Raw genomic sequence first — 15,985 nt, forward strand, 5'->3', positions numbered from 1 at the left:
GTTCTACAATCAACACGCTGCCTGCTTTTAGAAAGATGCTTCCCTGAGGACACTCAGAGCCAGTTACTTTGTAACGGCAACACTCGTGAGGATGGGCCGTGTGCCAGGGTCACGTCAGCCCCAGGGAGGCAGCGGGGGCAGGGCTGTCATGCAGTGCCACCCAGACAATGTGGCTCGAAGAGGACACGGCGCAGAGACACAGTGGAAGAGTGTTCAGCCCTAACAAGGGAGGACACTCGGACACGTGCTACCACATGGGCGAACCTTGAGGAGATTGTGCTAAGCAAGCCGTCAGGAGAGGACAAACACTGGATGATCCTGCTAACGGAAGACACCCAGGAGCCCACTTCAGACACAGAAACTAGGAGGGCAGGTGCTGGGGGCTGGGGGAGGGGGATGGGGAGCTAGTCTTTAGTGGGGACAGAGGTTCAGTTTGGGAAGATGGAAAAGTTCCGGAGACCGGCAAGGGGGATGGCTGCACAACAGCGTGAATGGACATAACGCTACGGAACTGGATCCGTAAAAAGCCGTTAAAATGGTAAATTTCATGCTATGTGTGTTCTGCCACAATTGAAAACCACAGCGCACAGTGCTGGGACCCACCAGCCCCTCAGGAGGGGGCAAGGTCAGGGCAGCGTCGTTGCTCTGGTTCCGACTCCGCGGCAGCAATGACAGACATGCAAGTGCGTCTCCCCTGCCTTTGGGTGGGGCGGGGCGGGGGTGGGGGTGGGGGGGGGTGGGGGGATGGATGCAGAGAAGTGAAACCGCTGCCCTTAGCTTCAGAGGCAGGTCACACCTGGGTGTTAGGCTCATTTCATTCATCCATCTTCAGTGTACACGAGCAGGGCCCGTTTTGAGCAATCAAGAGTCCCTGGTAACGAAGCAGCAAGGGGCAAGGGAGGGGTGGGGCACAGACACAGCGAGGGATGGGAGGGGCCTTTGGACTCTCCTTTCTCCACTTCGGCCCTACCGGCCCAGTGGGTGTCTCTCTGTCTCTCCGAGGCCTCGCCCCCTCACGGGGTTACTGATGAACAAGGAACAACACTCGGGCTTCCTAAAGGTGAAAAGCAGACCTGCTCCAAGGCCACGTCGTCTGGCGGGACCTCCACAAAGGCAGGCTCCGTCCACTGGCCTCTGTGTCCCTCCTGGCCCTCCTGCACCGTCAGGCACCCCCCCTCCCCGCTGGTCCCACCCTCAGGTCAGAGGCTCCAAGGAAAGAGAGGACAGAGGTGGGAGGAGAAGTGCTGAGAGAAGCTAATGGTTTCTCCCTAACCAGGAAAAAGCTGATAAAATTCATCTCCATCCAATAGATTTAAAAAAAAAAAAGATGAATAAATTCTCTGTGTGAAACAACACTTTGAAAATCAACACGGTAAAAAATCCAGTTGCTCCAAGCCATGGAATCTCAGGGCAAAGGTGTCCACCCTGGACCTGAACTTGGGCACGAGGGGTGGAACACACAGATGTAGTCTAACCCTGTCCGGAAGACAAGGAGGAGTGGCGACTCGGATCTGGGAAGAGAGAGGGAAAGAAAACGCATACGGAGAGTTAGGCGACGGAACCAAGGCTCTCGGGGCCAGGAGGCGTCACTGCGTCACAGGCAGGGAAGATAACACTGCACACACGCTGGCCGGCTTCGCGAAGGCTGAGCCCTGATCCCGGTCCCCACTCCCAAGCTGCGGTCCTGGTCCCCAAGCCCTTTGCTGCTCAAGGACTCGCTCTCATTCCAGCTCCTCTGCTCCAGGATGTTAAAAATGGGAAAGAAACTGGGAAGAGGATGTGGGGTGTGCTATCCTGACAGGTTCGGGAGCTCAAGAATCGTGCAGCTCCTCCTTGACTCCTAGACAGCAGCATCCCTAGAAGAATAGGCCCAACTTAAGAACACTGAGCTGCTCTGTCCCTGAGGCTGGCGGGCGGTGGGGTGGGGTGGGGTGGGGTGGAGGACTGTCCCCAAGAGCGTGACCACAGCCTTCTGGAAGCCCACCTGGACAGAGCGAATCACACCTCCTCCTCCCCTTACTCAGTTTGCTGAGAACTATCCAACTGCCGAGCTGCGGTGACCCGGCCGAGGCCCAGCTCTATGAAGGGAAACATCGGGTTTACTACGTGACCCCTGAACTCAGGGAGCTGCGAGAGAGAGCTCCCGGCCAACACAACCCGAGGGAGGACAGAGCACATCGCCACGCACGCACGCCTGGTCTCTCCCAGCAGCAAGGGGGCCCAGGGAAGAGGGGAAAAGGTCGCCGAGTGGACTCCTTACCCCAGCTCTGGGCCTTCCTTCACGGGCGGGGTTTCGACTAAACAACCGGGCGAGAAACCCTGGGTCTCCTGAGGGCAAACCCAGGATCTGGGTTGCTTATCAATCCTGTGACCGCTGCCCACACCTGCAGTTCTGCCCCCGCACGCTGACCACAAAGCCCCTCCGGCAGAACGCGGCCTGGGCACCCCGTGCCTGGGGAGCCCACTGCCCAGAGTGGACAACCGAGCTCCCGGCACAGGACAAGGGCCAGGCCCCCGGCCCCCGTCTGTGCCAGCCACGCTGCTGGTCTGCTCCACCGACGTTCCAGATCCCACCCCACACTAGGGTGGGCTAGGACGAGCAACCCACTCAGAATGGTGATCTGGGCTCCTGTGGTCCCGGCCCAGCCAAGAACAGTGGTCTCCAAGGCGGGGCCACATAGAGACCGTCTTCTGGGTACAGGGGGAAGAGACATCTTCAAGTATCTCCCCTAACCCCTCAGGACATCTTGTTTAAGATGTGCTTCAGAGTGCATCAACAGACCACCAGTAGGGTGCTGTGTGGATAGCTCGTGAGTGAGTGCTGTAACATACACGGGGCGGGGGGGAGGGTGGTCTCTATTCAAGATGCTTCTGCGCACAGGGCGGTATGAACAAAACAGCTGGAGGAAACCTCTCCTTAGATTCCTGGGCACCAGCGCCGCCTGAGACCCGGCGCCGCCATCTGTTGGTGGGTTTGCGGCCACTCGGGAAGATGCCCGGCTCCCGTGCTCGGCTCAGTGTCGCCGCCTCCCGCCCGCCCGTCCGCTGCTGCCAGACTCCCACCCCCAGAACATGGGCTGCCACTGAGCCGCCGGGCAGCCCGCCTACTCAGTAGAAAGGGTTGTGCCTGGCGGGTACTTGCCAACCACAAATTTCTGGTTGTGTCCATCATTCTTGGGGAAAATATATTTCTTGACCATAACAAAATAATTTCCAAAGGAAAAGAAAAATCATGTGCATGCTGGTCTGGTAAGAAAAAAAAGGTTCTCTCTCTCTCTCTCTCACACACACACACACACACACACACATACACACAGAAAGTCCTTTAGAAAATAAAGGGATACAGTTCCTGAATCAAAAGTAGTAACTCAAAAAAAGAGAATAATCAGTACATTCCTAGCCCTTTGAAGATAAGAAAAGCAACTGTACAACAGTGAAGAATATGAAAGCCAAGGTCAACTTCACACTCAATTGATTTTAACTGGTGGATGACTATTAACAGTCACACCTGGTATAAGCCTTGAAGATGGCCTCTCCCTCCCTCTGCACATGTGACTGAGAACCCACCAGAACACTTTTTAATAGAAGACAACCCGCAGGAAGTCTCCCATTAATCCACCCAGCAGAAGTAGATCCTATTATCATAATAAAGAAATGCGTATCAGCTAACTGTTCTATTGGGGCTCCCCACTAGAGGGAAGGTGGGGGGGGGGGGCAATGCCTGTTTTCCACAGGAAGGAGCTGTGGGGCTCAGGGCCCCCTGACTTGCTGGGAGCCAGGGAAGAAGCATGGGACAGACTCACAGACATCTGACGCCCTCCCTCTCCCCCACCCTCAGCACCGAGTCTAGAGCAGCGGGGACAAGGGGCAGGGCACAGACAAGGGGGCCTGGACTCCCTGGCATGGTGCTCGTCCAACCTAGTAGGAAACACAAATACATAAGCTCTTTGCCACCATCAAAGCAAACACTCCATGAACCGACTTCCCATCTCCAGTCCAGCACGTGAGAAGGGTGGAAGTCATCCCGCCACCGGAGCAACAAGGAAAACACAGAACGAGTGAGTGGACACACCCACTGCTCGCACTCCTTAGATCCCTGGGAGAAGCAAGGTCAGAGGGCGAACTGCCGCTCCCAAACCCGCGGAGACCCACGGACGACAGAGAACCACAGCGTACCTGAGCAGCCACCTGTGTGGGAACCGGTGCCCAGGTGACGAGACCTCAGCTGTCGCAGAGGAAGTGCCGGGGCTTCACTGTGAGCAAGTCCCGGAGGCCAAAACTGCAGGGGCGGCATACCCGAGAGCGCCACCTCCAGGAGCTCGGCCAGGCTTCTCCCAGTGAGGACGGACCCCTCTGGCTCCGGGGGGCAGCGGGGGGAAGGGGCCATTTTGGAACAGACTAGACATTCTGTTCTCAACAAGGCCTGCCCTCAGGAGAAATGATCTCACCGGAGCCCAAGCAGCCTGCAGGCAGGGAAGCCGCCTGCCCTAGCCTTCTCCACTGGGGAAGGGGAACACCCAGTTCCAGCCGGCTCTGGCCTTCCCGTCCCACCTGAGTGGGAGAAGCACTGGGCCGCAGTTGGGAGGGGCAGAGCCTCACTAAAGAGAGAGACCACCTTGTAACTACAAAGTGCTTCCTTCCCCACACTTCACTGAAGGCCTGTTTACCGGAGTTCCTTTCCCTCTGCACATTGTATCTGGCTTGTCGGAGAAAAATCACAAGACATACTAAGATGCAAAAAAAACAACACAGCGTAAAGAGACAAAGCCACATCAAAGCCAGATTCAGTTACATCAGGGATGCTGGAGTTACCACACTAGGAATTTCAAACAACTGCGGTTAGTATGTTAAGGGCTCCAGTGGGGGAAGTAGATAAGATGGAAGAGCCACGGGCTAATGTAAGCAGACAGATGAAACGTCTAAGACAGACTCATAAAGAAATGCCGGAGATTAAAAACACGGCGCAGAAATGCAGCACGCCTCTGATGGACTCGTCAGCAGACGGGCATGATGGCTGGAAGAAACTCTCCATGTAAGGAGAGACAAACAGAAATGCCCACACTGAAAAGCAGGGATAAAAAAGGGCTGGGGGAGACAGACAAACAGATATCCAAGAACTGCTGGACAACGACTAAAGGTGTGACGTGTGTTAATGGGAAGGCCAGAGGAGAAGAAAGAACGTCACAGGAGGAACATCTACTCAGTGACAATGACTGAGATGACCTCAGATGAACGCCAGGCCCAAAACCACAGACTCAGCAAGCTCGGGGAACACCAAGCAGGAGAAATGCCACAAAGAAAACCCAGAAAACAAAACACAACCCCTAGGCATAGAACAGTCAAACTGCAGAGAATTGTTGATAAAGAAAAATAATCTTGAAAGAAGACAAAAGGAAAAATGAGCTGTAGAAAAACAAAGATAAGAATTACCTCCAACTTCTCAGGGATGAGAACAGAGGGCCATGAAATTAATCTAAAGTGTTGAGAGAAAAAAAATTGCCAACCTGAGTTCTGTAGACTACGAAATTAATTTTCCAAAGTGAAGAAGAAATAAAGACTTTCTCAGGCAACAAAAACTGAAGGAATCTGTTGCTAGTAGGCCTGGGTTGCAAAAAAAAAAAAAATGTTCAAAGTAGCTCCTCAAAGAGAAGGAAAATGATACAGGTCAGAAACAGATCTCCACAAGGAAAGAAAGAACATCAGAGAAGAAATGAAAGTAGAATAATAACTTTGACCACTTATTCTTAATTGGTCTAACAGCAGCTTGTTCAAAAGAGTAGCAAAACGTACTTGCTTATGTGCGGTTATACATATTACAAAGTGTGTGTATCTGTCCAGTGCACGACAGCAACAGTACAGAAGATGGGAGGGAGAAATTCACTATATATTGTAAGAAGATACTTATGCTGTGAAGCAAGGTAGTGTTTGTTATTTGGAGTTAAGTTTGGATTATTTCTAAAGGTATATTGTAAACTCTAGGGCAACCACTAAAAAAAGTAAAAAAAGAAGAGAGAAAAATTAAATCATATAAAATAGTCAATTAAAACTACAAAAGGCAGAAAAATGTAGACATAAAAAAGAACACAGAACAAGGGCAAGAAATGGAAAAAAACATATGTTAGATATTACTATAATTATATCAATAATCACTTTAAATGTCAATGGTCTAAATATACCAATTAAAAGACAGGGGTTGTCAGAGAGGATCAAAACAAAACAAAACAAAAGACCTCACTAACTTTGCTGTCTATAAGAAATCTACTTTATTTATTTATTTTTAAAGATTTTACTTATTTATTTTTAGAGAGGGAAGGGAGGGAGAAAGAGAGAGGGAAACATCAATGTGCAGTTGCTGGGGGCTGTGGCCTGCAACCCAGGCATGTGCCCTGACTGGGGATTGAACCTGTGACACTTTGGTTTGCAGCCCTTGCTCAATCCACTGAGCTACGCCAGCCAGGGCAGAAATCTACTTTAAATATAAAGACCATTATAGATGGAAAGTAAAGAGATGAAGCAAGAGACACCATTCTGATACTAATCAAAAGACAACAGGACAGCTCTATTAACTTCAGAGCAGACTTCAGATCCAGAAAAGTTAACAGAGATAGAGAAGGGCAATGCACAGGGATAAAAAGGTCATTTCTCTAAGATGACATCATGACCTTTAATGTGCATGCACCTAACAACGGAGCATCAAAATACGTGAGGCAAAACTAAAAGAACTGCAAGAAAAAACAGAGGAAGCCACCACCACAGATTTCAACTCTCCTCTAGTAGAAATGGACAGATCCAGAAGGCAAAAAACTGGTTAAAGCGTAGTGGAACTCAACACCACCATCGATCAGCTGGGTACAACGGCATCTATAGACCACCGCATCCAACAAGAGCAGAAGACACACTCTTCTCAGGCTCACATGGAGCGCTCACCAAAAGGGGCCACATTCTGAACCGTAAAACACACCTTAACAAATTTAAAAGAACAGAAATCATGTAATATCTGCTCTTAGGCTACAGTGAAACTATACACAAATAACAGAAAGATGGCTGGAAAATCCCCAAATATCTTACAGAGATGAAACAACACACTTCTAAATATTACATGGGTCAAGGAACAAATCTCAAGTGAAATAAGATAACATTTTGAACTAAATGAAGATAAAAATACAACTTATCAAAATGTGTGTAATTCAGTGAAAGCAGGGCTTGGAGAAAAACTTACAGACCTGAGAATAAGAAAAGAAGATAGATGTAAAATCAAACATCCAGGGACTTCCGGCAAGATGGAGGCATAGGTGGATGCACCGTACCTCCACACACAACCAAGATTAGAACAACAACAATTGAGAGGCAGAATAACACCCAGAACTGACAGAGAATTTATCTGAATGGAAGTCGGACAGCCAAGAAGTTGAAGGAGACCCGTTCATCCAGACTAGTAGGAGGGGTGGAGAGGAGCAGCCGGGCGCAGGTCGTGGCGCTCGGAGAACAAGGAGGACTGGGCGCATAAGGCAACCAGGAGTGTGTAAGGCATCTGGAGCACGTAGGATCGCAGCAGGTGGACCCTGAGTACGCAAGGGGCAGTGGGTGGACCCAGTGAGGCGGCAATTGTGGACCAGGGCAAAGCGCGCAACCCAGGATCCCAGAGAAGGGACTGAGGCCCCAGGAGAACGGAGCTACCGCCATTGTTCCCTCCCACCCTCACATGCAACATCACAATCTAGTGACTGGGGTGCCCAGCCCTGGTGAACACCTAAGGCTCCGCCCCTCACTGTAACAGGAGCAACCGGACCCCCCCCAAAAAAAGAGAGAGAGAGAGATATGTCTCACACAGAACAGATCAATGCCCCAGGGCTCATCCTTTTGAGCAACCAAGAAATAGCCAATCTATCAGATGCACAGTTCAAAACACTGATGATCAGGAAGCTCACAGAATTGGTTGATTTTGGGCGCAAATTAGATGAAACAATGCAGGTTACCATAAAAGAGATGAAGGAAAATGCACAGAGAACCAATAGTGATGGGAAGGAAACTGGGATTCAAAACAATGGAGTGCACCAGAAGGAAGAAGAAAACAACCAAACAAGAAAGAATGGAGAAATAATTCAAAAAAATGAGGAGAAGCTTAGGAACCTCCAGGACATCTTTAAACGTTCCATTCCGAATTATAGGGGTACCAGAAGGGGAAGAGGAAAAGCAACAGATTGAACACATATTTGAACAAATAATAAAGGAGAACTTCCCCATTCTGGCAAAGGAAATAGACTTCCAGGAAATACAGGAAGCTCAAAGAGCCCCAAAGAAGTTGGACGCAAGAAGAAACACACCAAGGCACATCATAATTACATTAGCCAAGGTAAAAATGAAGGAGAGAATTCTAGAAGCAGCAAGAGATAAGGGGACAGTAACCTACAAAGGAGTTCCCATCAGACTGTCAGCTGATTTCTCACAAGAGACCTCACAGGCAAGAAGGGGCTGGAAAGAAGTATTCCAAGTCATGAAAGACAAGAACCTATATCCCAGATTACTCTATCCAGCAAAGCTTTCATTTAGAATGGAAGGGCTGATAAAGTGCTTCTCAGATAAGGTCATGTTTAAGGAGTTCATCATCACCAAGCCCTTATTTTATGAAATGTTAAAGGGACTTATCTAAGAAAAGAAGATAAAGAAAAAACATGTATAGTAAAAGGACAGCAAACTCACAATTATTAACAACCACACCTAAAGCAAAACCAAAAGAAACTAAGCAAACAACTAGAACAGGAACAGAACCACAGAAATGGAGATTACATGGGGGGTTAGCAACAGGGGAGTAGGAGGAGGAGAGGGGGGGAAAAGGTACAGAGAATAAGTAGCATAGATTGTAGGTTGAAAATAGATAGGGGGAGGGTAAGAATAGTATGGGAAATGTAGAAGCTAAAGAACTTATAAATATGACACATGGACATGACTAAAGGGGGGATATGGGTGGGAGAGGGTGTACAGGGTGGAGGAGGGTGGAGGGGAGTGAAGGGGGGAAAATGGGACAACTGTAATAGCATAATCAATAAAACATATTTTTAAAAAAATAAAATCAAACATCCACTTCCACCTCAGGAAAGAAGAAGAAGAGCAGATTAAATTTTAAGTAAGCAGAATAAAAGAAATAATAAAAATTAGAGCAGATAGCTGAGAAATAGATCAAACAAAATAGGAAAAAGCTGACTCTTTGAAAAGACTGATAAAATCAAGAAGCTTCTAGGGAGACTAAGAGAAGAGAAAGGACACAAATTACAAACACCAGAAAGGAAATAAGGAGTCGTGACAGAGCCCACGGGCACTACAAGGAGAATGAAGAAACAGTATGGATCTCTCTCTGCCTAAGTTTGATAACCTAGATGAATGGACAGAATCTAACAAAACTCAGCAAGATCAAATAGATTATTTCAACAGGCCTGTATCTGTTAAAGAAATTGGGTCAATACTTATTAACTTTCCAAACAGAAAGCATCAGGCCCTGATGGGGTTCACTGGTGAATTCTACCAAATATTTAAGAAAGAAATTATACTAATTCTCTACAATCTCTTCCAGAGGATAGAAGCAGAGGGAATACTTCCTAACTGACTCTATGAAGCCAGCATTACCCTAAAATAAAACAAGGCAAAGACATTACAAGAAAACAAAACTTCAGAAATAAATTCAGTCATATTTTATCACTTAAAAAAAGAAAACTACAACCAATACCTCTTATGAATACAGATGCAAAAATCTTCAACCAAATATCGGCAAATAAAATTCAACAATGTATAAAAACAACTATATACCATGACCAAGTAGGACTATCCCAGGTATGTAAGGCTTGTTCAACAAACAAAAATCAATGAATGGAATCCATCATATTCATAAATATGGATAAAGCATTTGACGAAATCCAACACCCATTCATAATAAAAACTCTCAGAAACCAGAAACAGAGAGGAAACCAATTCAACTTGATAAAAAAAAAAATCTACAGGAAGCCTACAATCAACATCACAGCTAATGGCGGAAACTAGAGCTCTGATCAGGAACCAGGCGAGGATGACCTCTCCCAGCACTCCTCCTCCACCACACACTAGAAGTCCTAGCTCATGCAGTAAGACAAGAAAAGCCAAGGTGTAACACAGATGGAGAAGAAGTAAAACTGTCTTTGCTCACAGATGACATGACTGTTCATGTAGAAAATCTGAAAAAAATTAACAAAAAACTCCTGATCAATAGGTAATTATGACAAGAATAAAGGAAACAAGGTTATTATACAAAAGCCAATTGCTCTCCTATATACGAACAATGAACAAGTGGATTTTGAAATTAAAAACACAATACCATTTCCATTAGCATCCCCCCAAATGAGATACTTTGGTATAAACCTAACAAAATAGGCATAGAATTTATATGAGCAAAACTATAAAACTGATGAATAAACTGTAAAAGAACTAAATAAATGGAATGATATTAAAGACTCAATATTGTCAAGATGTTAGTTCTTACCAGCTTGATCTTTAGATTCAACACAATCCAAATCAAAAGCCCACTAAGTGACTTTGTGGGTACCAAACTCGCTGATTCTGAAGCTCATACAGAAAGGCAAAGAACCTAGAACAGCCAACACGACACTGAAGGGGAAGGAGGAAGTGGGAGAACTGGCACTCCCCAACTTTAAGACTTAACAGGAAGGCAGAGTAGTCAAAACAGTGCAATACTGGGGAAAGGCAGAAAAAACAAACCTGTGGAATAGGACAGAGGGCCTGGACATAGGCCCCCATAAACAGGGTCAGCTGATCTTTGACAAAGGAGCAAAGATGGTCATTTTCAACAAATGGTACTGAAACAGGTGAACACCCACGTGCAAAAACAAACAAACAAACAAACAAACAAACAAAACCCAAAAACCAAAACAAAACTCAGAATGTAGGAACAGAGCTTACACTCTTCTCAAAAATTAACTCAAAAAGATCACAGACCTAAAATTATGAAATGTAAAATTGTAAAGCTCCTAGAAGATAACAAAGGGAAAAATCTAGGGGACCTTGGTTATAGGGGTGACTTTTTAAATACAATTATCAAAGGCATGATCCATGAAAGAACTGATAAGCTGAACTTTATTAAAATTAAAATTCTAGCCCTGGCTGGTGTGGCTCAGTGGATGGGCACTGGCCTGCAAACCAAGAGGCCACTGGTTCGATTCCAGTCAGGGCACAAGCCTGGGTTGTGGGCCACCTCCCCGGTTGGGTGTGTGTGAGAGGCAACTGACTAATGTTTCTCTCCTTCTCTTCCTCCCTCCCTTCCCTTCTCTCTAAAAATAAATAAACAAAATCTTTTAAAATAAAATAAATTTAAAATTGTATGCTCTGGGGAAGACACTGTCAGGAGAATGAGAAGATTAGCCACAGACTGAGAGAACATATTTGCAAACAGTGTATCTGATAAGGAGCTGTTGCCCAAAATATACACAAAACTCTTAAAACTCAACAGTGAGAAGGTAAACAACCCAATTACAAAATGCACCAAGGCCTGAAAAGACACCTTTCCAAAAAGGATACACACATGGCAGACAGACACATGAAAAAATGCTCCACATCCTATGTCATCAGGGAAATGCAAATGAGAGCAATGAGATACACCACTGCTTCTGACCTATCAGAACGGCCAAAATCAAAAGCACCGCTAGCACCAAGGGCTGCTGGGGACGTGCAGCAAGGGGAGCTCTCATTCACTGCCGTGGGAATGCAAAACAGTGCAGCCACTTTCGAAAGACACTTTGGTGGTTTCCTACAGAAACAAACACATCCCTACACCATGACCCAGCTGTCGCACTCCCTGGCATTTACCCAGATGAACCGAAAACGCATGTCCACACCAAACCTGCACACAGATGTTCACAGCAGCTTTATCCACAATTGCCAAAGCGTGGAAGCCACCGATCAGATGTCCTTTAGTGGGTGAACAGATAAATAAATCATGGAACACCAGACCACACAGTGCTATTCTGCGATAAACGAAACACGCCACCTGGCCAGGAAAAGACACAGAGGAACCTCCCGTGCAGATTACTAAGTGAGAGAAGCCAGTCTGAAGAGGCTGCACAGGCTGTGTGATTCCGACTCTGGGGCATTCGGGAAAAGGAAAAGAACGTGGAGACAGTGGAAGGGCTGGTGGTCACCAGGATGGCAGGGGGTGGGGTCGTGGGGTGACCAGGCAGAGAGCACAGAGGGTTCCTAGAGCAGTGCAACTGCTCTGAATGACCCTGGAACGGGGGATCCCTGCCACTGAAGACACCACAGCAAGGGTGCACCCCAATGTAAACTACAGACTCAGGGTGATTGTGATACAGCAATGTCGGTTCAACGTGAACAAGTGCACCCTTCTGGCGGGGGATGGTGGAGAGGCTGAAATTTCTGTACTTTCTGCTCGATTTTGCTGCAAATCTAAAACCGCTCTGAAAAACAAAGTCTCTCAAAAAAACTGTGAACTGATACATGCCATCTTGTGTTTTCTATTTCATTCTACTTCTTCTCTCAGCAAATTCTGGTCACCTCCCAGCAAACGTGCCCCACCACCTGCTAAGGGGCCCAAAGGATGTCAGCAAAACACCGCTCTTGGGCCGTGTCCCATCCGCCCTGTGACGTCCATCCTCTGCCCCGCTGCCCCCAGCCTCCAAAGGCCATGCCGAGCTCATCCACAGTCGGCGGGCGTGGCTCCCCACCGCCAGCCACCAGCTCGAGACACACCGGGCGCCCGCGGGCGGCTGTCGTACCTGGAGGGAGGGTCTCCATGCTCTGCGCTTTCTCGTCCCCGTGGCTGTGGTGCAGGTCTTTCTTCTTAATCGGGTCGATCTCATTCCAGTCCTCCTGGGGGAGCAGAGACACCACTGAATGAGGTGATGGGTTCTTCAAGCACACTTTCACTCATCAGTTCAACCAACACCGAGTCTCAGATGCCCCTAAGTCCCGGGGACGCAAGGATGAGTGACAGAGAAAAATCCCCAGCCCTGGGACCCGCCTCCGAGAACCTCTCAGGTGGCAGAGGTGCAAGGGGAGAAAAGGGTGGGCACGGCTTTTTCGAGGGAGGATTTGCATTTCTCTCTTCATTTTATAACTGCGTTGTGCACCTATGGGGAAGAAATGCCCTGGAAACTCCCAGGGGTCTGAGGATCTGTGAGACTGGGGAAGGGAGATAGGGAAAGTGGGTTAAATACAGGAATTTAACAGTGCTTAAATTAAAGCCATTAAGATCCGGACGGCTCTCCAGGCATCTTAGGTGGTTGAAGGATACTCTAGGACCAGATGGTCCCTAAGGGCCCTCCTCAGAGGTTGTTAAATGATTTGCTTTGTTCCACAGAATGACACATCAGTGGGGTGGGGGGGTGGGGGAGAGCCACGGAGCTCTTCCGAGGGCTTACTCTAATAGCACTGCCAGTGGAACGGAGCTGCAAATTAAGGGCTTAATGGGAAACCAGAATAAGACAGAAGCTCTGGCAGAATTTATTCAGCTCATCTGCGCAAACAATTTACTCTAATCTATCAACATTAAATCAAAGTAAGTAACAACTACACGGCCATGGAGCTAAATGCATTTTTCAATCACCTGCAATCTGATTCCTGTGAGTAACATGAGAAGGGTTCCTGTATAGAACCCAAATCCGAAATGCCTCGTGGGTGGTGATTCACCCGCACGGACTCCTGTGAGCCAAGTGCTGTCCGCCGGCTGTTCCCCCGGGTGGACAGATGCTTCCGGGGTGGCCTGCAGCGTGACGGCGTCCCAGGGCAGACCCGGCCCGAGCAGCGTGGGCGTTCCCCTAGCATCCCGCCCGACCAGCAGGGACCTCGTGCTGTGCACAAGCTGACTCCGGGGGACTGACTTCTGGGGCTTGAAAGTGCAAAGTGAAAGCTGTGAGAAAGGGAGGCCTTGGGGCCGGGCCAGATCGCACATTATCCCCAGAGGCAACGGGCTCTGCTGGTAGTCTGCATTTTTACTCCAAAGGCACAGCAACGGAAGAGGAACTGGGCCCAGGCTGGCGTGCTCTGGAGGCCAGCGTATCCTGCCGTGGCCGGGTCCACCCGTCAGGGCGTCGAGGAAATGCCGGGTGGGCACCCACTGCACCCCGACTCTACTGCAGACCGGGGACTGGGGAGAGGGACCCCGGCGGTCCTAGCCACACCCGTCGTCACAAGGCCACGCGCTCAGGCCTTTGAGCGCCCCAAGTACTGAGACATTTGGAGCTCTATCCTACAGCATCATAACAGCATTAAAATTCATCTGCATCCCGACTAAAACGCTTTGGCTGCAAAAAAGTATAAAAAATATTTATGGTTTGGCTTTTGAGATTCTATGGTTATAAATAAACTTCCAATTTACTTTCGCAATGATTTTGCGGCAACCCTGGCACATGCGCGGAGGGAGAGAATCTCACCTAGCAGCTGCCCGACGGTATTAGGAAATACGTGTGAATCCGACATTCAGCAAGTAGTGAGGGTGCCAGCGTCTCACTGTGTGGGCTGTTAACGAAGCATTATTAGCTTTTATTCTGTAATATTTTGTGGCTACTAACTTTTGTTTGTAGGCACTTGCCTTACAACATACGTTGCCTAATGGACCAAAGCATTTAACCTTGTACTTGAAAAAGCTCGAAAGAGCACCTTGCTGGTGGGGGCGGCGGGCCCATGACTTTGGTCTTGTTTTCTCCATGTGGGAATCCAGGCATCCTCTGTAGCGTTCACCACATCAACAGCGGCATGGATGTTTTATTGGAAATGTCCCCCCCACCCCAAACAAGACTACTAGTCCATACGTGACATTCCTCAACCCCCCGGTCCCTGCCAATCCACCACACCTGCCACACAGCCCCAGCAGAGCCAGGACCTGCGTCTGCTGGGGCACCTGTGTCTGCTGGGGCACTGCATCGTCGCCAGCAGGTGGGACGATGCTCAGTGCCATTTACGGGCGCCTGCCGTGCGCCAGGCACTGTACACTCACAGCCTCTCCTCCCTCCGGCAGACCTGGCCCTTCCTAGCTCCTGCTTCGCTCTGCAGACACAGATTGTCAGAGCGGCTGCGCTCCAAGGACCGTGTTGACTACCTGTCCCTAGAGGAAAATGAAGCCCATGACGACCAGGGGGAGCAAGGAAAGTAGGGGCCACCTTGGTCCCTGTCCAACACCTGCACAGCACGACGAGGGGCCAAGCCCCGCGGCGGACACGGCACGCACACGGGTCTTCCTCACAGAGCTGCTGCCACCCGGCTTCACAGACGAGGAGGCCGAGGCAACACGAGTACATAATAAGCCCAGACCTGAACCCCAGGGAATCGGTACTGGGGTCCACAGTATCAATCATTCTACCACGCTGCCTTCAGCTAAGACAGCGCCCCCTGCTCCCCCCACCCACCAACCTGACAGCCAAGGTCAAACAGCACACCAACTGCCACCTCGATGTCCGATCGCAGCACGTTCCTGAGAGCACAGGATGACTGGCGGGATCACAGGCTGAGACAGCCCCCACCCACGTACGACTCACACCCTTCTACAGCTTCCAGACACTTGTCCTTTTCTGCTCCCTCTGTCACTCCCAGCCTTTGCTGGACAGCAGGAAAGTCCCTGGAGATAAGGTGGGGACCGGGCAGCTTCGTCTTGGTGGGATGTGCACAGCCAGGCTCAGACGAGCGCTGGGCAGCGAGGGTGCAGGGCCACACGGCCTGCATGGGAAAGGCAGGGTGCCCGCGAGAGCGTGGGGAAGTCCATGCCCGGGGAGCGACACCTCGGCACAGGCCCGAGGGAGTCAAGGTCTGAGCTGGCCAGGAGACATGATGGGGGCGGGGGGGGGGGCGGGTGAGGAGAGGATGATCCCAGATGGAGGGAAAGAAGGGGAAGGAAGACACAGGAAGCCATGCTTCCCGGGAAGTGGGAAGATAGCCTGAGACTTGAGACCTGTGTTCTGGAAGCATCCCTCTGGCTGTGCTACAGGGAGCAGAT

The 15,985-nt window shown here is 49.2% G+C and overlaps 1 protein-coding gene across 1 annotated transcript in view; it reads right to left on the reverse strand.

Moving 5' to 3' along the window:
- The window catches only part of GALNT2 (polypeptide N-acetylgalactosaminyltransferase 2), a 156,381-nt gene that overhangs the window by 54,227 nt on the left and 86,169 nt on the right, over positions 1 to 15,985 (reverse strand). The window contains exon 2 of the mRNA XM_028531365.2: positions 12,774 to 12,867. Within this exon, the coding sequence (XP_028387166.1) occupies positions 12,774 to 12,867 (94 nt within the window). The remainder of the gene's footprint in view (positions 1 to 12,773; positions 12,868 to 15,985) is intronic.

This window comes from Phyllostomus discolor, chromosome 15, assembly GCF_004126475.2.
Source record: "Phyllostomus discolor isolate MPI-MPIP mPhyDis1 chromosome 15, mPhyDis1.pri.v3, whole genome shotgun sequence".
Lineage (NCBI taxonomy): Eukaryota > Metazoa > Chordata > Mammalia > Chiroptera > Phyllostomidae > Phyllostomus > Phyllostomus discolor.